Source organism: Vombatus ursinus, unplaced genomic scaffold (assembly GCF_900497805.2).
Source record: "Vombatus ursinus unplaced genomic scaffold, bare-nosed wombat genome assembly UNPS02014932.1, whole genome shotgun sequence".
Taxonomy (NCBI): Eukaryota; Metazoa; Chordata; class Mammalia; order Diprotodontia; family Vombatidae; genus Vombatus; species Vombatus ursinus.
In genome coordinates, this window is record NW_020954710.1 from 9706140 (window position 1) to 9731967 (window position 25828).

General features: G+C 41.2%; 1 protein-coding gene across 1 annotated transcript in view; it reads right to left on the reverse strand.

The window, feature by feature from the left end:
• Window positions 1–25828, reverse strand: part of CAMTA1 (calmodulin binding transcription activator 1) — a 1293563-nt gene that overhangs the window by 432794 nt on the left and 834941 nt on the right. The window contains exon 8 of the mRNA XM_027843932.1: window positions 696–767. Coding sequence (XP_027699733.1) covers window positions 696–767 — 72 coding nt within the window. The remainder of the gene's footprint in view (window positions 1–695; window positions 768–25828) is intronic.

A 25828-nucleotide genomic window follows, 5' to 3' on the forward strand; every position in this document is an offset into this window, starting at 1 on the left:
GACCCTATTGTGACATCCCAGAGGAAGATACTTAGATTCTCTTAGTGGCCATCCCTCTACCACCAACAATCTAGGAAGTACATAGACACACCTAGAATCTAGTTGTCTATCATCAACAATCTTGGATATGTACAGACACATTTAGGCCAAGCCCTTCAACCCAATCCCAACTGAAGTGCTCAAATCAAGAAGATTCCATAAGTAACACAATAGACAAGATGAAGCCAAGACTTTAAAACCAAAGAAACTGCCTTGCTCAAGTGACCATCTAGTAGTAGATGCTTGTTGGAATTGTTCCCAGGTGGGAGAATGAGGTTCAAAGCGGCAGTTGGTTCAAAAAGCCAGGATTTCTCCATCTGCTGTGGAATTTCAATTACATGAGACATGTAGTCTCCTTTTTTTCATGGTGGACATAGGCAAAGCACCAAATGCATTGTGGGAGAATGTTTGAAGAGCCTCATTCTCTTCCAGGAATATTCATTTGGGAAGCAGCAAACAAAGTTAAGCTGGCCTCAATCCTGCTAATGTCACCTAGAGAAAACCAACTAAACCACACTTCAGCCTTGCAAAGCCAATCAAAGCATCCTCATCTGATACCCTTCCACAAAGTTCCCCATCCATTTTCTCTCTACAGGCTTCCTGAAGCCAGGCACCTTCCAAGCCCCAAAGACAGAAGGAGAAACCCAGCCACCTACCTGAAGGAGCCAGTAGCACCTCCGGTGGAAGGTGGGGATGATGGAGGAATGGACATAACAGCCGTACAAGCACTAGGGAAGAAAGGAAAAAAAAAGAGAATTCAGTCAGATAAAGGGAGAATTGAACAAATGAAGAAATTCACAAGACAAGGTGGTGAAACAGGCACACTAATACATTGTTGGTGGAACTTCAGGCTGGTACAAACATTTTGGAGAGAAATATGCAGTAAGAAAGACAAAACTGATCATACTTTTCAACCCAAAGATTCCAGGACTTTTACTCTATCCCCAAGACATAATTTTTAAAAAATAGACCTATCTGTACAAACTGTTCATAACTGCTTGATTTCCAAAAGCAAGAAATTGGAAACAAACTGTACATTGAACAATTGGCTGGCTCAATAAATTGTGCTAGATTAATGTAACGGAATCTTATGGGGTTGTAAAAAAACAAGAAATATGAAACACACAAGAAAATACAGAAAGACATATATGAGGCGATGCGGAGTAAAAGCACAACTGAAAATATATACACATTGAATAGAAATACATACTCATATACATATAGATATATATGTATATTTTGGAAGAAGAAGAAAAGAAAGGAAAGAGGAAGAAAAACAAGGTGGAATTTCAGATTGACCTGGATGAGGACAAAGAATAAAGTCACCGTATTTGCCTTGATATTGTCTGTTATATTTGGTGTATCGCTACTCATTGCAGGCCTTCAAGCTTAGGCTATATGGTGAATAACAAAGTCACAAAAATATGAATGCTTTTTCTCACTCAGTCTTCTAAGCCTACTTCTCTTGTGTGGGTTAAACACTATCTCTGAAAACATTTCCCATCACTGGGCATTTGAAGACTAGTCAACCCTGTTGGTTTGAATTCACTCCCCTCCACTGATATCTTTTAGGATCCTTCCATCTCTTCAAGGCTCAGGCTACTATCTGTTGGCAGGGGGGAGCTCTGGAGGAAGGGTCCCCCCCCCAAAAAATGCCTACTTCTCAAAACTGAGATAGCATTTGCTTTGCACCTCACTAATAGTGGTGAGCAGGAGTTTTAGGCCAAGTTTTAGCTAAGGGAATAAGAAGACCTTCTGGGATGTGCCTGAGGATCTCAGAATTGGAAGGCACCTCATGAGGTGTGTGTGGGCAGGGATTCACTACTTCCTGAAGCAGCCTGTCAGCTGAGAAGCATTAGTGAGATGTGAAAACAAAGTTTATTTTTCCCCTTAAGTCATAAGCCTGTTTTTCTAGCTCTGCCTTTGAACAGGTCATTATGCTACCATACCTAGAATGAGCTCCCTCTTCGTCTTTGCCTTTTAGATTCCAAGGCTCAGCTCAGGCACTGTTGTCTTCAGGAAATCTTCCCTGATCCCTCTAACTAAAAGTGTCCTTCTCTCTTAGGCTGCCCCATGTGTGATGGACAGAAAGCTGCTCTCAGAGCCAGGAAGACCCAACCCTAATTCTCATCTCTGACACATACTGGCTGGGTAAGTCACATAACCCCTTAGCGTTCTAGGTTCCCTAGGCTGACTACCAGGACGAGTAGAGGGAGTTTCCTCATCCAGGGGTGAGTTCCCCATACCTATGAAATCAAAGGTCCAGTCCCTACCCCAACCTCACCTTGTCTGGATGTCCACTTCACCCCGTGACAATGCTACCATGTATTATACTTCTGATAAATGCCACATCTTTCTTTCCCCCAGTAGAATGTAACCTTCTTGAGGGCAGGGATGACTCCCACCGCACCCTCACTACTACATTTTTGTCTTTGTATTCCTGGTATCTAGTTCACCATAGGCACTTAGTGACTGCATGTTGAATTTGAGTCTATCAATTCAGGCAAGAGAAAAGGTGTTGCTTTTCCAGGGATCTGCCTTGAAAGATAGCCTAGATAATAAGTTTTTTGGTCTACTGATTGACAAGTTAGTTTCCTTACTATTGCTACTAGTTCTATTAAGCCCTGCCTCTGCTAGATCCCGGCTGTAGTCATGGGATCAGAGATTTAGAGCTAGAAGCCAAAGTGTGCTGGTAAATGTTTAACAAGTGACTCAGGAGCAGGGTAGGGTGGGGGTGGGGTGGGATATACGCACAGCATACGCTTTAATCTGTCTTATGAATAGTTTTCCTATCACTTTTTAAAGTCTAGACAATCAGCACAATAATAAATCCAACCCTGTTTGTAATATTTAATAATTTCTGAAGTGTGAATACTCACACTGAAAATTTAACAACTGGCTCTCACAAACTAGTAGGAGCTGGCTCCTGCACACCCCTGGCTAGAAGGAACTTTGGAAGCCAAATGCTTTATTTGCAGTGAAGGAAACTAAAGTTTGGGGAAGTTGTGACTTGTCCCAAGGTTAACATTTAGTGAGTAAAAAGCATACTCGAACCCAGTTCTTCCAACTTCAGACCCAGTGCCTGGCACATAGTAGGCACTTTAAAATGTTTATTGATTGCCTGATTTCCAGTATGCCACACTGCCTTCCTAATCTCTCAGTGACCTGGGCAATCATCTAAGATTATAAATTATCACAAACAGGTTACTGATCTGTACCAGTGAAGAGATAGCTTCTGCCCTGAAAGCCCCTCACCTTGAGGACATCATAGATCAGACCCTGCCCCTCTCAATACTATCTCACCTTTACCTAGTGTGGGGGTTTTTAATCAGTGTGTGTGTGTGTGTGTGTGTGTGTGTGTGTGTGTGTGTGTGATGATCCCTTCTCAAAATAAAGTTTTAAAATGCATCAGGTAACTAGATATTAAGAGCAGAACAACAACAAAAAATTCACAGACCCCAGCATAAGAACTCCAGATCTGGAGTTTTTGCCATTTCCAAAGTACTTTTTTCATCATTAATTTATAGTCACACTTCTTACTGAGCATCTACTATGTACTCTCCTGGATACTGTGGGTGGGTGGGGAAGGTGAGGGATTTGTCTAGTATAAGAATGCATTGATCAGGCAATCCCTGTCATCTGGGAGTTTATAGTCTTGTTGGGAGAGAGAAGATTTATACTCAAGAAAAAACTTAGGATGGATTACACAGCCATGTATCATCAGGGGCTCAGGAAGGGGTTTTGTTTGTTGTTGTTCAGTCATTTTCAGTTGTGTTCGAGTCTTTGTGACCCCATCTGGAGTTTTCTTGGCAATGGCACTGGAGCGGTTTGCCATTTCCTTCTCCAGCTCATTTTACAGATGAGGAAACTGAGGCAAACAGGGTGAAGTGACTTGCCCAGGGTCACACAACTAGTAAACGTCTGAAGCCATATTTGAACTCAGGAAGATGAGTCGTCTTGACTCCAGGCCCAGCACTCTATCCACTGTACCACCCAGCTGCCCCCTAGAAAGGGATTAGATGGACAATTTTTTATCCCTTCTTGAGTCCTGCCTATGGCTAGGGCTGCCTCTCAGTGACATGCTAAGGTCCTCAGCTGCTCTTATGCATTTCCTCCAAGTTCAAACCTCTTAATAGCAGACTATCCTAAAAACTCAACATTGGCCAGGCAATAGAGGATGCCCGGGCACACTTTCTCTGATTGCACTTCCTCCCCCCCTCCCTGGGATTTAATTGTATGGCATTTATCCTCGACTTTCCTAAGTCTCCAGAGGTAACTGCCCATTGGTTTTAGATTTAGAAGTTTGATTAAATATTATTTATGCCCTCCCTACTCCCCAGCAAAAGAAAAAAAAAAGTCCAAATGTAATTTGGTTAGACGAGTCAATTGTAACCCTGCCTGTCTGATTAGCGAGGTTGAAAGAGAAATCATTTTGGGCTTGGGGATTTCAGTGGTAAGAAAATCAGATTTCCAATATGTTAGAACTTTTACCGACTGCTATCAGCTGGGACTTGAGGCTCTGTACAAACCAAACAAACAAAGCTGAAATTAATTTAAACGATTCCCCTGCAATTCCTGCCCCCGAAATGTATTTATTATTAAGAAGGCAATATTCTTTGCTGACTTCCTGGATTTTCAATATAGCGTATGGGTGCCTTCATAACTTACTCCCTCTTACCAAAGGAGATTCATGCTTGCTCATTTCCTCTAAGTGCGGGCTGAGATGTATGAGCAATGCAGGCCCCCAGACGTAATCAGCTGTTTGCCTCTGGAATTTGCATCCTCTCACTGGTAATCTCATTATGTCTAGCGTCCTATTGAGCAAAATCCAAGGCATCATAAATTGTTTAAAATGGACATTTGTCAAGTTATTCTGGAAAAAAAGAACTCACTTGGCATCCTCCATTTCCTACTATTTATTAAGCCTTTTAAGACATTTGCTATGATTCCCCCTCACAACTATCTTGTTATATCCCTCTTTCCTCTTTCTTCCTTGCCATTTCTTTCTCCCGAGTGAAAAACAAAAATGGCTGAGTACAGAGCTTTACTTAGCAATCTAAGGACCTCGGGCAAGTACCCCCAAATGCCTGGGGCAAATAGATTCTGGAGCATCAAAAACTACCCTTGGGAGGAACACTGACAAGGCCAGGATGGGGAAGAAGTCAGCTGGGATGTAGCTGTGTCCATCTGCATAGGAGGATGGTAACTTTCTATTCTACCTTACTATTCTTGCTAATCATGGTCAGTGTCCAGTGTAGTTGGGTTCCCTAGGACAAAGCTCCAGAGGCTCCCCTGAAAGTTACAGCTCTGGATGGTTTTCAAAATCGCTTTCAGCAAGGCACATACCCACCCAAAGCAACTTTCTGAAAACGGAATCTAAGAATACAAAGGTATAGCTAGGTGGTGCAGTGGATAGAACACCTAGCTTTGGGACAGGAGTTCAGATTTGACCTTAGACACTTACTAACCGTGTGACCCTGGGAAAATCACTTCACTTCTGTTTGCCTCAGTTTCCTTATCTGCAAAATGGGGATAATAATAGCACCTATCTCCTAAGGTGGTTTTGAGGATCAAAGGAGGTGATAATTGAAAAGTACACAGTGCCTGGCACATAGTAAACACTATATAACTGTTAGCTAAATTAGTTAAATTATTATTATTATGATGATGATGATGATCGACAAATATTTGTTGGGAGCCTCTATGCTCAAGACTCTGCTAGGATTGTTGTTGTTTAGTCGTTTTTCAGTTGTGTCTGACTCTTAGTGAACCCATTTGGGATTTTTTTGGCAAAGATACTGGAGTGGTTTGCCATTTCCTTCTCCAGCTCATTTTTTTTAACAGATGAGGAAACTGAGGCAAGCAGGGTGAAGTGACTTTCCAGGGTCACACAGCTAGTAAGCATCTGAGAGCATATTTGAACTCAGGTCTTCCTGACTCCAGGCCCAGCACTCTATCCACTGTACCACCTAGCTGCTCCACTTATGAGATTAGGAACAATATAGAAAGCCCCTGTCCTAAATCTAATTTATCTAGAGATCACTTCCATGTAAATTTCCATCTGCAACCCAACTGAGAGTCAGAAAGGGCATAAAAAAGGTCAAAAAATATGATGAGTTTACAGATTTAGAGCTAGAAAGCATCTTATGTCTCATCAGGGCCAAGGCCTTTACTTTAAAGATGAGGAAATTGAGGGTCAATTATGGAAGTGATTTATCCAAGGTACCATTAGAGGAAGTAGGGAAGTCAGAATTTGAACCCAGGCTCTCTAACTCAAAATCTCATGTTCTTTCTAAGCCCAAATAGATGTCACATGCTCTGAAGTGGGAATGTCAAACACGTGGTCCACTGAGCCATGTAGCACTCCTAAGTGAGGTCCAAACCAAATTAAAAAGTTATTGCTAAATATTTTTAATTAATTAATTTTTAGTTTTCAACATTCACTTCCTTAAGCTTTTGAGTTTTAAATTTTCTCCCCTTCCTCCCTTCCCAAGACAGCATGCAATCTGATATAGGCTCTACATATACATTCCTATTTGTAGCCTTAAACATATTTTCATATTAGTCATGGTGTAAGGAAGAATTAGAATCAATAGGAGGAACCACAAGAAAGAAGAAACAAAACAAAACAGAAGGAAAAAAAAGAGCAAATAGTATGCTTCGATCAGCATTCAGACTCCATAGTTCTTTCTCCGTACGTGGATAGCATTTTCCATCATGAGACTTTTGGAGATGTCTTAGATCCTGGCATTGCTGAGAAGGGTTAAGTCTATCAAAGTTAGTCATCACACAATGTGGACGTTACTGTGTATGTTCTCCTGGTTCTGCTCACTTCACTCAGCACCAGTCCACACAAGTCTTTCCAGGTTTTTCTGAAGTCTGCCTGCTCATCATTTCTTATAGCACTATAGTATCCCATTACATTCACATACTACAACTTGTTCAGCCATTCCCCGATTGATGGGCATCCCCTCAATTTCCAATTCTTTGCCACCACAGAAAGAGCTTCTATAAATATTTTTGTACATTTGGGTCCTTTTCCCTTTTTTATGATCTCTTTGGGATACAGTCCTAGAAATGGTATTACTGGGTCAAAGAGTATGCACATTTTTATAGCATGGTGTATTGGTAAATATTTTACAAAACAAAAATATAATAAAACAAAATAACAAAATGAAAGTATAATAAAACAAATAACAAAACAAAACAAAAGCATAACAAAATGAAACAAAACAAATGACAAAACAAGATAAAATATAATAAAAAACAAACAACAAACAAATAACAAAATAAAAAATATAATAAAACAGAGATAACATTACATTTTAAAATAAATCAATGGGATGCCTGTAGGGATCCTAATGTATGGATTAGTGGCCCATGCTTCTATCTGAGTTAGATACCCCTGATTGAGGTCACATACTTGACTCAGAAGGAAGCCCATCAAAGTCTATCTATACCTATTTTATGAACTTCATATGGACCATTTGTGCCTGACCTGTGGTATAGCCTTCCAAGCTCATATTAGCCTGGTCAGACACACTGTATCTTGACCCCAAAATGGTGATGTGATTTTGGTCTTCCGGCACCAAGGACAACAACCAATACAATTTCAGGAGGGCTGGTTATTTGGTTCTCTAGACTGCAACAGCATAGAAACAGCAAATCAGGAGATGGATGGGTTTGTCTCCGAGAAGCAGGGGTGCTGACAGAAGCAAAAAGGGAAGAGGGGTTAAAAGTAACTGAGAAAAAACATAAAAAGTGGACAAAAGATCAAAAAAAAACTATAGCTATTCCAGGACCATTGGTACAAGAACAAACAGCCCATCCCTCTTCGATAGCTCTGGGAAGTTTTACTCTATTACAGCCCAATATAATAATTCATGCTTATGATGACCCTGGGTCATTAATAAAGGATTAAATTATGGTCAGTATTATCTGTTAGATAAGGACATATAAGGATAGTGTCTGGATCTGTGATTTTACTGGTGTAGAGAAGTCCCAGAAGAAGAACTGGCTTCTACTAATGCAGGTCAGCATTTTCTCTACAATTTATAGTCTTAAAGAGCTTCCTAGAGCACAGAGAGGTTAAGTTACTTGCCCCAGGTTGCATAGCCAGTACATGAAAGAGGCAGGAAGTACATAATATACTGATTTCCATATAAATTATTACTTCGGGTACTCCTTCCACAACTCACACATACCCTCTCATTGTATGTTATTCTTGTTCGTATCCACCCACCAATCTTCCACAGGGGGGTCCAAGGAACATGTCAAACACCTTCTTTCAGCTCTCTTGAAATCATGTGAATAATAGTAGAGTCCATGGAATATCTACCTATTCTCCATCATTCTCTCTGGCCCATCTCCTCTTCCACTTGTCTTCATGAATAGCTATCATAGTTACACTTTGGGTGCATAATTCTTAGTAATATGATGTAATTTATTTATACCTACCATACTTCTCTCTATCACTTTTCAGGTGACCCATAATTTAAATTCTTCTGAGATCATGATTCTGAGATAGCACCAAAAGAATTTTTGTATTAAAGGGATGGGCTGTTGTTTCAGGAAGAAGTTTGGGGCCATTACAAATATCCTAATACCTTGTTATTGTAGAGATTATTTTCAATTTATCCTGTCTTGCCTTGATTAATTACATGTTGTCCCCTCATTAGACTGTCAGCTCCTTGAGGGCAAGGACTGTCTTTTTCCTTCCTTTGTATACCCAGTGCTTAGCACAGTGCCTGGCACATAATATGTGCTTAATAAATGTTTATTGATTGACTGGAAGTGTTCCTGGGTTCTCTAATGCTATGCTTGAGGAGATCAAGCTCTGGTAGGTTTTTCCATGCTAGAAGGATTTCTTAGTACTTCCCTGCCTTATTAAACAAAGTATATAGAATATGACTTAACATGTGTCTGTTTTCTGAAGGTCAAACTAGTTAAGTCCAAAGAGGTTTATCCTCAGCAGACTAGCCACTTGATGGCCATGGAATTCTTTGGCCATGGAAGCCCATGAAACAAAAGGGCTAAATTTGAAAAAAAAAAGTTTGGTGCTTAAAGAGATAAGCCTCAATTATTTTTAAAATCAACTAATGCCATTCTCTCAAGGATACCAGAAACATTAGACCTTACTGTATTATCATTGTTCCTGTTAAAACATGAGATAATAGGTTTAGAGCCAAAATGGAATTTAGAGATCATAGAATCCAACCCCATCATTTTATAGGTCAGAAAACAGGCCTCGAGAGGTTGTAACTTGGCCAGGATGACACAGCTACTAAGTATTTGAGACAAGATTTGTACCCAGGTTTTCCTCCTTCCATACTATCCATAATACCAAGCAATAGCATCAAATATTTAGAGCTGAAAGGAAGTTAAGCGATTTATAATCTAATCCCGTGATTTTACAGATGAGGAAACTGAGGCTCAGAGATTAATTGACTTATTCAAGATTGCTGAGGGAGAGAGAAAAGAAGAAGAAGAAGAGAAGACAGGGAAAGAGAGAGAAGAGAGAGGAGAGGGAGAATGAGACAAAGACAGGGGGAGAGCGGGAAAGGAAGAAAGAGAGAGAGAAGAGAGAAGAGAGAGAATAAAGAGAGAAACCAAACCAAACTCAAAGCCAATTATAACAGCAGTCCTTCACTGTTCAATAATAACAATAATAATATCAGATATTGTGCTTTATAGTTTATAAGAATATTCTCATTTATAACATGGTTTAAGGTTTAACAAATTGTTTTCCTCAAAAACGTTAGATGAAGCAGACAGTGCATGTTGCATGATTCCTGTTTTACATATGAGGAAACTGAGGTTTTAGGGAGTTTTTTCTAGTTTGCTGCTGCTCTTCCTAGGTTGCCCAAGAATAACCTCACAATTTTAGGGTCATTCCAACCTCCCTGCTTCCCCTACCAGTAAAAGGAACATTGTTGTTTGCTTTCAGTCCTTCCTATATAGAAGTTCTTTCCTCCAACAAAGATGAGTAGCCAGATGTCTAAACCTGCTTATATTGCTTCACAACAGCCTCTCTGTGACTCAGTTTCTTCATATTTTCTTATAAGGATGTAAACACTTGTGATTCCCTGCCCTGAATGATTATTGTGAAGAAAGGCTTTGAGTTATACAATGAATTGTGACTAGTCTTAGAAGCCTGCCCTATAGATCTCACATTCCCCATTCCCCATCCTTGGGTTTCCCTTTGCATCAGTCATCTAATTTCTTTAGGCAACTACTCTTATAGACAGGTTAAAAAATTTGCCAGCCTACGAATTCTTCACCATTTGTTTGCCCACCTATCAGTGTCAAGCAGGGAGAAATAGTAGCCCAAAGATGAATAGTATTGGCTGTATATTCCATTTTAGAGTAAAGGTGGATTTAGACAGCATTCTATCCCCCAGGTCTCTCAGCTGGTACCTCCACTCAGATGTGAAAATGAGTATTTGTAATGATGATCCTGCAGTCCCACCAGAACCCAAGGGGCCATCAGTATCATCAAACATGAAATTAGGTCTAGGATTGCTTAAATGTCAAGCATCTGTGATTGCCAACAATTCGACAGAGCACCTACTATGTGTTTTTAGGCATAGTACTAGATGCTGGAGATAAAGCCAAAAACAAAACAGTCTTTGCACTCACAGAGCTTGTGTTTTACCAGGATGCTACAACATGTATGTAGATAGACAAACACAATGTGGAGTTGTCACATGCAGTTCAGAGTTCTAGGTTTATATGAACTGGATCTAACTTTTGGCATTTCCTCCTCAAACTGATCTCTTTGATTTTCATCCAAACTCAAAGTAGCTTTGGGGAAATATCAGAATATAGCTCATACGTGGGTATGGGGCTCCATATAAGAACTCAAGATGAGGAAGTACATGTAGGATACAGGATAGCCTGCATTTCACCATCATAGACAATACAAAGAACACAAGCCCTCGACTTGGAGGCAAAAAAACCCCTAGATTTTGGGTTAGGTACAGTGTCTGGCACATATTAGGTGCTTAATAAATGTGTATTGGATTGGATTCAAATTCCACCTCAGATCACTAGCTGTGTGATCCTGGGCAAGTCACTTAACATCTGGGTCTCAGTTTCCTCATCTGTAAGATTAGGGGGTTGGCCTCAATGGCTTTTATATCCCCTTCCAGCTCTAAAATCAATGATTCTGTCATCCTATGACTCACAGTAGTTCATATTCATTCCATACTACTTCTTTTTGCTCTCCATTGGGGTCTACTTCTCAATTGAGCACCCCCTCTGAAAAGAATCAACCTTGTGGTTCCTACGAGGCAACCTTCTGACATCCTAACAACTCCACTTTTTACCCCAGGAGCCCATACAGGCAGGTGACCTCGTGACATTTAACTGTGGTCCAGACTCTTTAGAAGGAGAATTAATTTCAAGTTATTTAGGCAGATAATCCAAAGCCGTTTCCCACAGGATCTACCACATTTTCTGAATGGCTCATGGCAACAGTGGAGGGAAGTGTTTCAGTTCCTTGATCCTCATATCATGGCTTTAGTCTCTTGCTTATTCTTCAACCCTGAGGGCCACAAACTCAATCCTCTATCCTAAGAGGATTATATTGCTCATGAAATTTCCCCCTTCTCCACCAGGAGACTTGGGATCTAGAACTTTCTCAATTTTGATTCGATGTTTTCCCTTCCCACAGTTGCTGTCTCTTAGGCTAGGAGGTTATACCACTTTCTCTCCAAAGCTGAGGCTAGCAAGTTGGTGTCCAAGAATTCTCTCAAGCCACAGAGGTGAGGCACATGAAGCTCCTACATGCTTCTGCCCCAGGCAGTCATCACTGACTACTGGATATGAGGACCTTCTGTAGAAAAAGGGCCCCAAAGGGGCAAGTCAAGTCCTTGATGAAGACTCTTTTTGACAAGTCAGTACAAAGGCGGCTCCTTCCACAATATTCTGCCCTATAATAGTGCAAGTCAATCAATTTATTTCTCCACGATGAAACAATCAGGAAATGTGCTTATTTCTCTCAATGGACAGCATCATTGTAGACAGGTGTGTCTACCCTCTAACCAAGGAGATACTTTCAAAATCCCAAATGAAGTCTAACCTCAATGTAAATTCATCAAGTTGATCAGAGAACTCCCTTATCTAACACCATTGATGCAACGTAAAATGTGATTTTGCTCAAGGTAGATAGGGGTGGTAAAGAGCATTAAAACTAGGGGAAATTGGATAATGCTCACGTTGGAGATGGTGCCAGAACTGGGCTTTGAAGGAAGCTCAGGGTTCTAAGAAGTGGAGATAAGGAAGAGGGAATGCCTTCCCAGACATTTGGCACAATCAGGGCAAAGGAGGGAGAATGTCTTATATTAGGCCTTGTCTTATATAGGGAATAAGAAACAGGTCAGCTTGGATAGAAGGTAGAGCATGGGATGGAGAATAAAATCAAATCAGTCTAGCCAGATTATAAAGGGCTTTAATGCCAAATGAAGGGCTTTGTATCTTCTCCTAGAGGCGATAGAGAGCTTTTGAATAAGGGAGTAGCATCATCAGAAATGTGTTTGCATTCCAACTGTAGTTTTGTTTTGTTTTGTTTTGTTTTTTAAAATGCCAACATATATACGTTGTATTAACCAAAGTTAACCAGCACACCCAATTACTCAACTATGTAGGAAAGCACAGACTGCATTGAGGATTATTCCTTGTCTGCAGAGTAATTTTCATTAGGCAAGAACCAAGTTTTTCCTGAGCTGATGAGATTTAGTTGATACCTAGAGTGGTCCATCCCTCTCAGTTACGGTAATTTTGCCTGTTTGTTTTTCTAACAAGTCATCCCTCTTCCAGCTGGTTCAATGGTCACTGATCTCAGGATGGAAAGGGGAGTCCCTCCTCTCTCACCCCTACTTCATCCATTGCCCTTTGTCACTACCCTTATTCTGTCGTCTTCCAGCCAGGTTTCAATCCATGGGACAACATCATTACCAAGCCAATTTGGAATTAATTGTGTAATATTTCACGAAGGAGTATATCAAATCCATTCCTTTCACCCACTAATCAAAAAAGCAATCAGGTTTGTCTCCAGTGATTTGTGCCCCACAGACTGCTGGTGCTTATTGATCAGACTTTAGGTGCCCTCTAGGCATTCAGTGGGGTGTCTTCTAGAGCAGGAGTTCTTAAAGTAACCCCCCACAGAACCCTGGGGTCCCTGAGACTCCTTGAGGTGGGTCTGTGGGTTACAAACTATTTTCATCATACTAAGATATTATTTGTCTATTAAAATACTCCTTCCTTTTCAACTACATATCTGTGTGAAGCCAGATTTTCTTTATATACTTCAACCAAAACAACACATTAAGACAGATTGAATACAAAAGCAGATTTGAGAATCCAGCTGTCTTCTATTAAGCCACACATTAAAGAGATTTGCAAAAATATGTAAAACAATACCACTCTTCTCATTAATTTTTTGAGTCTTGGAAAAGAATTATTTTTCATAAAAATGTTATTTCTGTTAACATGTAATGGCTTTATGATAATTTTAAATGAGTTTTATTTTTTAAAAAATTAGTATGTTTTAGCTTCTAATACAGTAAACATTGATAGATATAAACTGCATAAATGAAAGTCTGGGGTGGGGTGTCCTCCATAAACTGTAATTGTGTAAAGGGGTCCTGAGACCAAAAAGTTTGAGAATCACTGCTCTGGAGGTTTGGGCTGTGAGAAATAGTACTGTGTTGACATTTTTACTCTCCGGAATGCTTATGACCATTCGAGCTTTAGCTTCACAGCAGCCAGACTGCAGATGGAAACTTTTAACTAGAGAAAGGAGAAATCAAGTGGATACTTACAGGAAACTCTGGGGAACTTTCTTTTCAAGATGAAAGCAACCTTCAGATCAATTATGTTTGGGGAATAAAGGCCTGACAGGTTCCTTTTAGCATGACAGTAGAACAAGGAAGAATTTTTTCTTTAACAAACAGAAACTCAGAAGTTGCCAAATGGCTTTTATGGTACTATGTCCCCCATCCCTACTCCCCACACCTTCTAAAGAAAAAGAAAATTGCTTGTGTGTTTGTGACCCAGTAAACAAGGTCTCAGTTTCTTTCTAAATAAGGGCATCAACTCAAGAAGATAAAATATTAGAAAGAACCAACAGACTTTCTTGGAGTCAAAAAGGAAAAACTAATTTAGACAGTTAACTTCTCTCCAGCTAACCCAGGCTCTCAGAGTTCCCTCTAAGGCTTAAAGCTCAAACATTGAGATGCATCAAGGGGGCACCTGTGGTGTTGCCTGGTGAGATAACATTCAGACTTCACAGGCGAAAACCAGGATGCTTTAGATCAATGTTTCCCAACTAATATGCTAATTGGAACATACTGGGGCAGTTCAGGGAAGAATGTTCTCACTTTGTTTAGCTTGTCCACACTCCCAACCAAGTGTCTCAATAGGAAGGGAACAGGAAAAGTCTCCCCCTAAGAAGTTAACATCTGAGTTGAGCTTTAAAGACCCCTAAGGATTCTAAGAAGTGGAGGTGAGAAGGAAGTACATTGCAAGTATTGGAAACAGCCTGGGCAAAGGCATGGAGGTGGGAGATGATGGAATGCTGAGTTTAGGAAACATTATCTCTTCTACTTTATTTTGATTTGTTTTGTCATAATACTAACTATCATTTATGTAGCACACCAAAGTTTTAAAACTATTCTAGATACCTTATTTCATTTAAATCTTATTTAACTTGTTGAAAATTTATGCTTTCTCGCTTTGACTTGACTGAAGGCTCTTTGAGGACAAAGACAGTGTCTCATTTATCTCTGGATCCTTGATGGTTTGGATCAATGACTTCATTGGTATAGGGCATTTTGGATGAGAAAGCTCCCTCCATTGATGCTTATCTGCCACCAATTTGTAATTTACGGTCTTAGAGAGCCAGTCATCTTGGGGACTAAGGGGCTAAGTAACTTTCCCAAGATCACAGGACCAGTATAGCTCAGAGGTGAGAACTTGAATCCAGGACTTCCTAATTCTAGGATGATCATTCTCTCCAGTACACCATTTTGCTTCTCAAGAACTATATAAATTTGAGTTTTCTTTATCATTACTCCAATCAGTCCTCATTTGGCATAATCTTAAGTCTCTCCACATTTCTGGATATTAGCCAGTTTGTCAATATTCTTCCTAAAATGCAGTGCCCAAAACTGATCATAATACAATTTGAGATGATATAACCAGAGCAGAGCAGTGGGTGATCATCGCCTCCCTTATCCTGAACACTGTGTCTCTCTTAGTAGTGCCTGTGATTGCAGTATTTTTTTAACTGCCATGGCAAATTTCTGACTCATACTTCATTTACAATTCACAAAGAGTCCCAGATCTTTTTTTCCTATACACCTCCCCGACCCTAAACTTATCAAATTGATTATTTAAATATAAACTTAGACCTTAACAGCAGTTGTGTGGCATGTTGGATAGAGAGTTAGACCTAGAGTTCAAATCCAGACTCATGTACTTCCTAGCTGTGTCACCCTGGGCAAGTCACTTAAAAAAGCAAACAAACCACTATCTGCCTCAGTTTCCCCATATGTAAAATGGGAATAACAATAGCATCTTCCTCTCAAAGTTATCATAAGGATCAAATGGGGTAACATATATAAAGCATTTTGCCAACCTGAAAGCACTAAGTAAATGCTAACTGTCATCATTATCATCATCATTACTATTTTAATTAGATTAGGTCAACTGTTTGAACCTTTGCATCTTTTTGGATCTTAACTCTACTACCCAATGTGTTAGCTGTCACACCATTAGAAAATCTGGTTTTGATCCATCAAGAACTACTCTTTGGGTCTGGTGATTAAACCCACTTCAAATCCATCCACTTGTACCTAGCCCACATCCTTCCACTTTGTCCACAGAGATATGATAGATTTTGTCAAATTCTTTGCTAAATTCTCAGTAGACTATGTCTCCTATATTCCTCTGGTCTAGTAAGCTTGTAAAAATGAAATGAAGTGAGTCTTGTTTGGCCTGTTCTGGGGGTAGTCTGTCATCTCCTGATGACCGCCGTCTCCCTTTCTAAAGGTTCCAAACCATTCCTTTAATCAGATGTGCTAGAATCTTGTCAGGAATCCAAGTCAATCTAACTGGTTGTGAGTTTTCACCGGTTTTCCATTATGAAACCTTTTTCCCTTCTCCAGTTCTTTACCCCCTCTACTCTTCACAGTCTTTCAGAGACGACCAATAATCAATGAACAATCACATTTGCCCCTTCCTGTAGCAACCTGGGATGCAGCTTATTGGGGTTTGCTGATTTGAACTCTTCAGGGACAGCTATGTTATTTCTTACTATCTCCTCATCTCTCTTGGATTTTAATGCCCGATTAACCTTTCTAACCTTCCCGGTCTGAAGCTCATTCTCCTTGGCAGAGATAACAGAAAGGAAATAGGAAATAAATAGTATACTATCTTTTCTCCATCATTCATTAGCATTATCCCATCCACTCTCAGCCATTGTCCTGACCCTCCGTCTTTGATCTTCCTCTTGCCCCCAATGTAGCCTAAAAATAAATCCCTTTTTGGCATCCTTAGAATTCACTGAGACAGCTAGGTAGTGTCATAATACATAGAGCACTGGGCTTGGAATCAAGACTCATCTTCATGAGTTCAAATCCAGCCTTAGACACTTACTAGCTGTGTGACCTAGGCAAGTCACTTAACCCTGTTTACCTCAGTTTCCTCACCTGCAAAATGAGCTGGGGAAAGAAATGGCAAACCACTCCAGTATTTTTGCCAAGAAAAACCAAAATGGGGTCATGAGAATCAGACAAGATTGAAATGACTGAACAACAAGAATTCACTGTCAACTACAGTTCATTCTAAGATTTTGTGTTCCTGTCTCTGCTTTTATAGGACCATGCTAGCCTTTTGAATTCATCTTTCATTGCCTACCCCATTGGAGTCAACATTCTATCCATGCCTTCTTGTTGAACATAAGTTCATTGACGAGTTTCCTATGTATTCACACCACTCTTTTGAGATGGTTTCCCTATTTCTTCCTAAGCAAAATTTGACTTTTGAGAGATACTTATTCCTCTTAGGATGGGGTCCTTTGTAAAATTTCAGTTTTTTGGAGACTACCTATTCCTTCTCTTAACCCTTTGAAGCACATTCTCTCCAAATCTAGGGAAGGCACCAGAGTATACCTGACCTTCCTCTTCTCCAGCACAGATTTTAAGACAGGGTAATCAATTACCCCCAACCTTCCTAGCATTCCTTCTTCAGGAACCACTTTACTGAGGAACTGCCTTTCATTCATTTACTTTTTTGCTTATTTATTTTTATTTATTAAGCATCAACCATTTATTAAACTCTCACTGTGTGGAGGGTGGGTAGCTAGGTAGCACAGTGGATAGAATGCCATGTCTGAAGTCAGGAAGACTTACTTATCTTCCTGAGTTCAAATCTGGCCTCAGACACTTACTTATCTGTGTGACCCTGGGCAAGTCACTTAACACTGTTTGCCTCAGTTTCCACATCTGTAAAATGAACCGGAGAAGGAAATGGCAAACCACTCCAGCATCTTTGCCAAGAAAACCCCAAATGGGGTCATGGAGAATTGGACACAACTGAAAAACAACTGGACAAAATGTGCAAGGCACCACATTCATGGGATCATAGGATATTAGATTTGAAGCAAGCGACCTTAGAGATCTAGTCCAAAGCCCTCAAATTACAGATAAGGAAATTGAAGCCCAGGAAGTTTAAGTCATTTGCCCAAGATCACCCAGATAGCAAAGTGACTCAGCTGAGAGTTCAACCCCACATCTTCTGACTCTAAATGAGGAGCTCTTGCTTTGTTTTTGGGAATGAGACTGGGCCATGAACCTCAGAAATATCTGCCTAATATCCTGATATGTTGGGAATGGGTTTAGTCTGCATTGGGTTGGAGTCCCACTATACTCTGAGTTTTCTATCCCTGTACCATGTACAGAGAAGTTGACTTTGGTCATTGCTTCTCAACCTTTTGTTGTTCAGCTAGGAGATAGCAGAGCACATTAGAGGGGACCTCCCCAGGCCTGGCCAGCCTCTTGTCTATCCACACCCTTAACCATATTACCATCACTGTGCTCCCTCTTCTCTCTACCCAACATTCCTATCATCTGCATCAAAACCAGGCAAAAAGAAGACCATCCACTCAAGCCTCTACTCCCCAACTTATTAGGTCTCCTTGAGTTTTTTTCCAAGGATATTTCCAAACCCAACTAAATTTCTGCAAGAGGCCTAATGTGGCCTCTTGGTTTTCCCTGGGAATTCCCAGGACTATCATTTCTGTTAAGGAATTTGAGATCCTTTGAGTCAGACTCCATGACATTCTTTAGAATTTCAGCTTCTCAAGAGTAGGGATTGTGTCATTCTTTGTATTGTAGGGCAGGTGGTAGTGAAGTGGGTAGAGCAGTGGACCTGGAGTCAGAAAGACCAAAATTCAAATCCAGCCTCAGACAATTACTAACTTTGTGACTCTGAGCAAGTCACTTTGCCTCTGTCTTCCTCTGTTTCTCCTGTAAAATGGGGAGAATAATAGCACCTACTTTCCAAGGTTGTTGTGAGGATCGAATTAGACAAAATGTAAGGGGCTTTGCTAGCTATTATTGATAAATATTATTTTGTCCCCAGTGCCTAACTTAGTGCTTGGCACATAGTAGGTGCTGAATAAATGTTTGTTGATTGACTGATTGAGGGAGTGACTAATTCTTCTCTCCCCTCCCCCCACCAAAAAAAAAATTATTAACTAGTCAAATAATCCCTAGACTGCTAGGGCACTTGGGCAACCTGCTCTCTTGCCCTCTGGGAGAATCATATCAGGTGGGCTGCCTAATGAGGGCCTAAGCAGACCCCTCTGTGGAATGGAAGATGAGGTTAGGGATACTTGACTATATGACCTTTAAGTGATATAATCTGGACTTCTAATTCTAGGCATCCTGAATTCATCCATCAATCAAGTATCCCTTGGCAGGAATTTATTGAGTACCAGACAGTGAGACCTTGGTGCTTTCTCTCTTCCCACTCTCATTCGGCCTCTTCCTAAATCCCTTTCAAATGCAAGGGATTCTAGCCAATTTATCCTAATGCAAAGGGTTTTTCCCCTCCTTTTCCAATCTTGATTTATAATCTTCTTTTATAAAGACCTCTCTCTCAACTCCCTTGCAAACAGTCTGCCCACTGGCAGGGCGATCATTAGCAGGCTGGTAACAAGATTAGGTAAAGTGAGGGTCCCATTCTGGGTGCACCATTAGCCCCATGTGTTTATCAGTGGCCCACCAACAGGGCAACACCTGCCACCTTGGGCACTCTCCGTGGTGCAATAATCATCCTTCCAAGGTCGACTTGAATTAAAAAGGATTTTCAGGGCTGTTGGTTTCTATCTTCTCCTCATTTCTAAGACACAAATGCCAAAGATTAATGGTATTAGGGGAAAAATGTGTGAAGGGTAAGTCTGACTAAGAGAGGGGAAGAAGAGAGGAGGAGGGGGAAAAGAGAGAGAGGAAAAAATACATCAAGAAAATAATCCAAGGAGAAGCTTAACATTTTAATCCTGGTATTCACGGTGACAAAGAAATAGGTACCATGGATTTAGAGTAATCTCCAGCAGGTTCAAGGCAGGGTGAGGGGCTCCCCATTCTTGGATGGCATTGAGTGGGATGGGGTAGTGGCCTATTTCCTGAAAATACCTGTCACATGAGGATGCCATGTGAAGGGATGTGACTCCATCAGCATGGGAACTATTTACTAGGCAAGGCTGGTACTTCTTTACTCTGGCTACCCACTCATCAAATTCTCTCATCCTCATTAAGATCATGGACAAAACATGTCCTGTGGTCAGGAAGGGAGCCAGAACATCTTCCTTTAAGGCTCCCAGGATGGACCAAATAAATAGCAAGCAGTGAAATCACAATTCTGATCAGTGTGATCCAATCTGGGGATATAGTTTGGTTGGGAGAGCCCTCAGATCTACTCATTGGAATAACTGTCCTGGGATTTAGACACCACCACCAAGAGCCTAGATTTGTGTTTGATAGAAAGAATTCGACTTATTTTGGCTTCATCTTCATAATCTCAGTTTCCTAGCACAGCATTTCACACATGGAAGGTCCTTAATAAACATTTGCCGAATTGACCTGAATCTACTCACAGATGCATACCTCAAGTCAATTGAATTGAACTGACCCCAAGCTTCTCTCTGAAACAACAGCCTATCTTTTTGACATTGATATTCTTCCAAGAATCCCATATGTCTACAAGTCATGTAACACCATTGATCCTGAGGTATTAAAGTTGAGAACCCCCTCAAAGAGCAATGGAGAGCCTATGTGGTGGGCATAAAGAGAGGCAGCTAGGTGGTGCAGTGAGCAGGGTTGGACTTGGAACAAGAAAGACCCAAGTTCCTGAGTTTCAAATCTAGCCTTGGACACTTATCAGCTGGGTGTCCCTGGGCAAGTCACATAACTTCCGTCTTCCTCAGTTTCCCTATCTTTGAAATGGGTATCATATTGGCACCCACAGGGTTGTTGTGAGGATCAAATGAAATAACCTATGTGAAGCACTCTATATACTCTAATGCATTCTGTAAATGCTAGCTATTGTTACTAAGTAGATTGCAGCATAATTTCCACCAAAAGAAGTAATGTTAAGGAAGAGATGTCAAAGATGGCAATGCAGCCTGAAGCAGATTAAAATGTAATTGGGAAATATTTGACAAAGTAAATAAAAATATGATAAAACATAGACAACGTGAATATGTGATTTTCTACATTAACATGCAGCCAGTAGGCGTCAGTGGTTTAGTGATGCCTGTTTTCTATAGGAGTATGACACTGGTGATAAGAAATGTCACCAATTGGTGTATCAGTCAACAGGCATTTATCACATGTCTACTGTGTGACAGTCACTAGAGAAACTCCAGTGAAGACAAAGTGATCTCTGTCCACATGAAGCTTGTTTTCTTTCTGAGAGGGATATAACTAGAAAAGGGGGTAAGCCACTCAGAACGGCCCCATGGACACAGTGTTGGAGCTGGACTCTGAGAATCTGAGTCCTCCCTCTTTCACTTCATTCTTCTGTTGACGTGCCTTCTTTGGACCTCAGTTTCTTCATCTATAAAATGAGGGGATTGGACTTCTCAGGTACTAAGACCCCTTCTGGATCCTTCTGGATCCAAGATAGTCTTATGTAGGGAGAGTAAGGTATAATTGATGGATAGAGCATATATGCCAAAACTATCCATGAAAATGTCCAAAGAAAATAATCAACACTTCTATAGCACCTTAATGTTTGCAGAGGGCTTTGTATTAGTTATCTGCACTGTTCAAGTACAAGGTATCGCTACTGTTCTTGGGTTTCTGTTTTTGGTTTTTTTGGTAAGGCAGTTGGGGTTAAGTGACTTGCCCAGAGTCACACAGCTAGGAAATATTATGTGTTTGAGGCCGAATTTGAACTCAGGTCCTCCTGACTTCAGGGCCGGTGCTCTATCCACTGCACCACCTCGCTGCTCCATCATTACTGTTCTTAAGGGGCTTAGCCTACAGTCCCACCTTCACTGGAGCAGATGGAGAATTGGACTTAAAGTCTGGGAGACCTGAGTTCAAATTCAGCCTCAGATACTTCCTAACTGTGTGTCCCTGAGCAGGTCACCTAACCTCTGTTTGTCTCAATTTCCTCATCTGTAAAATGGGGGTTATAATAGCAGGGTTTTTGTCAAAATCGAATGAGAACTATTTGTAAAGCACTTTGTAAACCTTAAAGAGCTATCTAAATGCTAGCTATTATTATTATTAAGTCATCTGGACATTCTCTCGAATCTTAGAACAATGGTTTTGGTTAGTATTAATCGGAGATGAGGCCAAATGATTCCATTCACGTCTTGCCCGCAAAGAGACTAGGCCGCAGAACTTGTTAAATAGCGAATTGCTTTAAAATTAGTTTGAACTAAATGGATTGCAATCTTATTGTGCCTCGGGTGCCAAGTGATAGCAGTGATTCGGAATATTAGCCCATCCATTGACCAAGGCTCCCGCACGGGGAGCCTATCTCCCAGATATAATCTGAAATAGCTTCTTCCGAAAGCAGCGCAGATCTGAGCCGAGGAGGGGAGGCTGGAGACTCAAAACGAAGTTAGGTGCTTCTAGAAATGTCCTGACCATCTCTTCCCTCCAAGGGGGGTGGGGGTGGCTGGCTGTGCTCAAATGGGCTGGAGGCGCCTACACCTGCACCATCAATCTAAGACCAATCTCCGACCTGCGCCTGGGCTTTGTGGATGCTCAGCAAGTTTTCCTGGGGCTTCTGGGGGCAGTATTTCCTTAAGTGACTCATTTGTAAAGTCTCTGTTAGGTTGGGGCAGGCCTGCAAATGACAAGATACGGTGGGAGAGAAATGGAAAGGAGGTGAAATTCCTGAGCCCTAGTCCCCAAGTCCCAGGGTACTACATCACAAATAGCTTTCCTGAGCAATCCAACGGAACAAGGCAATTTCAGTTCTCCTCCCAGTCCCCAGTCTTCTCCCTGACCCCTGGCCCTTTCTGTTCAGCATTCTGTTAGGAATACCACCTGTTTCCCTCAATCCACCAATGAGGAATTATTCTGACGACTATTACTAGTGGGATCGAAGGATTTCAAAACTGAAGACAACAATTCCTTCATTTTACAGTTGGGGAAACTAAGTCCCAGAGAGATTGAGACTTGTTTGAGATCACATTGGTGTGACAGAGAATTTGAAGTTAGAGGACCTGGATTTGAGTCTTGCCTCTGATACCACCTGTGTAACCTTGGGCTTCAAACCTCCCTTTTTAATTGGTAGTTTTTCTTTTTTTTTTTTTTTAGGCAATTGGGGGTAAGTGACTTGCCCCGGGTCACACAGCTAGTAAGTGCCAAGTGTTTGGTCTGAGGCCGGATTTGAACTCAGGTTGTCCTGACTTCAGGGCCAGTGCTCTATCCACTGCGCCACCTAGCTGCCCCTTATTTGGTAGTTTTTCAGTTGTGTCCAACTTTCCATGACCCCATTTGGGAATTTTTTTTTGGCAAATACAGAAACGGTTTGCCATTTCCTTCTGCAACTCGTTCTACAGATGAGGAAACCGAGGCAAACAGGGTAAAATGACTTGCCCAGGGTCACACAGCTAGTGAATGTCTAAGGTTGTATTTGAACTCAGGTTTTCCTGACTCCAGGTCCATGGCACAGCCTAGCTGTCCCTAAACCTTCCTGGCCTCAGTTTCCCCATTTTTTTTTAAATAAAGAGGCTAGATTAGATGCCCTCTGAGATCCGTTCCACTCTAGATCTCTGGTCCTTTGAATAGCAGAGCTGGGGTCTCTGGATCCACACAACCTTCCTGCTGAACCTTTCTAATAAGTTCACATTGATTAAAAAGTTTTACAAAATGCTTTGAACACAACATCCCCACAAAGTAGGTCATTATTCCCATTTTACAGCTAAGTAAACTAAGGCTCAAAGGAGTTAACTGACTAGTCTAAGGCTCTGCACCTAATTAAGTGTCAAGGCCAGAGCTTGAACTCAAATCTTCTGACTCCAAGATTAGTAACATTTCTACTCCACCATGGTGCTTTCCTATACCTGCTACATGACTGGAGACATACCAGAGAAGGTGAGGACTATTCCTACCTGTGGTGCAGGGGATAGGGTTCTGGACCTGGAGCCTGGAAGATCTGAGTTTAAATCCAGCCTCAAACACTTACCAGCTGTGTGACCCTGGGCAAGTCACTTAATCTCTGTTTGCCTCAATCCACTGGAGAAGAAAATGGCAAACCACTCCAGTATCCTCGCCAAGAAAACCCCAAAGAGCGCTGGGGTGCTATGGTCCATGGGGTCATGAAGAATCAGACACAACTGAACGACAGCAACAGTAGGTACATAAGCTGGGCCTTGCAGGACAGTTACGAATTGTTGGGTTTTTTGTTTTGTTTTGTTTTTTGGAAAGGTATTCTCAGCAGGGTAAATACCATGGCCCCAGGTGTTTCACTGGCCACAAAAAGGAGAACAGCCGGGTTGGAGCTAGAAGGTAAGAAAGCTAATATGATCATAAGTTGTGTAAAGAGAGGGGCAGTGTCTGAGGCTAAGGAAGAGATGGTCCTGCCATCCTCTGCCCCAGTCAGATTACACTGGGAGTATTCTAGTCAGTTCTGGTGACACAGCTCAGGAGGGTAACTGATGAGGTGGAGAACAACCAGAGAAGGCGACCAGCTTGGTGGAGGCCTGGAGGCCTGGAGGCTGTGCCATATGAAAGAACTGGCCAAAGGAACTGGGGATACTGAGCCTAGGTTAGAGAAGCCTGGGAGGAACTGCTGTCTTCAAGTGTTGGAAAGACTGGCATAGGAAGGAAACTAGGTTTGGGCTGCTTGACCTCCAGGGGCAGAACCAGTAGCAAAGGGTTCAAGTAGCAAAGAAACAAATCTAGGCATGATTTCAGGAAGCGCCAGCTCACAATTAGAGTTCATCAGTCTGCCACCTAGCATTTATTAAGCACCTACTGTATGCCAAGCATTGGGCTAAGTGTGGGGTATCCAAAGAAAGGAAAAACCCAACAAAACAATGACAAAACCCAGTCCTTCCTCTCAAGGAGCTCACGATCTAATGAGGCAGACAGCATGAACAAACAAGACCTATATGAGATATGGATACTGGAGGGGGCTGGAAAAACATGGCTTGCCTATGGAGGTAGCCCATCGCCACTCACGGGGGTCATCAAGCAAAGGTTAACCCAGTGTCGTCACTCCGTAAATGCCTGTTGCCTGACTGTTATGATGTGGAGGGAATTCATGTTCAAGTTGGGCTAGGTTCAATTCAACAAAACAGGAATTTACCAAGCTCCTGCTATGTGCTAGTTGTGGGGGATCCAAAAGACAGATATGAACCAGCTGCTGCCCTCGGCAAGCTTACAGTAGGATGGGGTTGGGAGACACATGCAAACACATAAAGAACATGCACATATTAAGATAAACAATATCTATGCATTAATATGTATAAGTGATCTACATATATGAATATGGATATTAATACATATATTAACATGTATATTGTAAATTACATACCTATATTAGTATGTATATTATAAACTATACACCTAGATTAATATGTATATTATAAGTGATCTACATATATTATGTATATTATACATGATATTCATATCAATATGTACATTATAAATAACATGTCCACATTAATGTGTACATAGTGAATAATATACCTATATTCATGTGTATATTAGAAGTAATATGCCTCTATTGAGATAAACACATATAATATTTTTGTAAAATGAACACAAAGTAATTGGGTAGTAGTAGGAGCACTAATGATGGGAGGTATAAGGAAAGGTGCCACGTAGGAGAAGCTAGTTTTTTCAAGAGGTAGTTTTTTCAAGAGACAGTTTGTGCAAAGATGTGGAGGTGGAAGATAGAATGCTGTGTACAAGGAATAGCAAGTCAGCCAGTTGGGAGGGAATGTTGGTGATCTAAGCCGGGGGAGGTGGTGAAAGGGGGTGGAGGGGATGGAGTAAGGGGAGGGGTGGGAGGGAGGAAAATGTGAAATCATCCTAGAAAGGGCATCGTTGGGGGATTTAAATGCCAAATCAAGAAGCATTTGTTTTATTCTAGAGAAAACAGGGGCTGGTCAAACAAGTGTCCCCTCAGAAGTCTCTCCACTCCAAGATGCAGAGTCTCTGAACTTAGCATCCTGGGCAACTGACCAAGTCATCAGCCTCCAGCTTTCTAGTGAAATCTGTGTGGTGGGAGGAAGGTAGCATTTGTGTGTGTG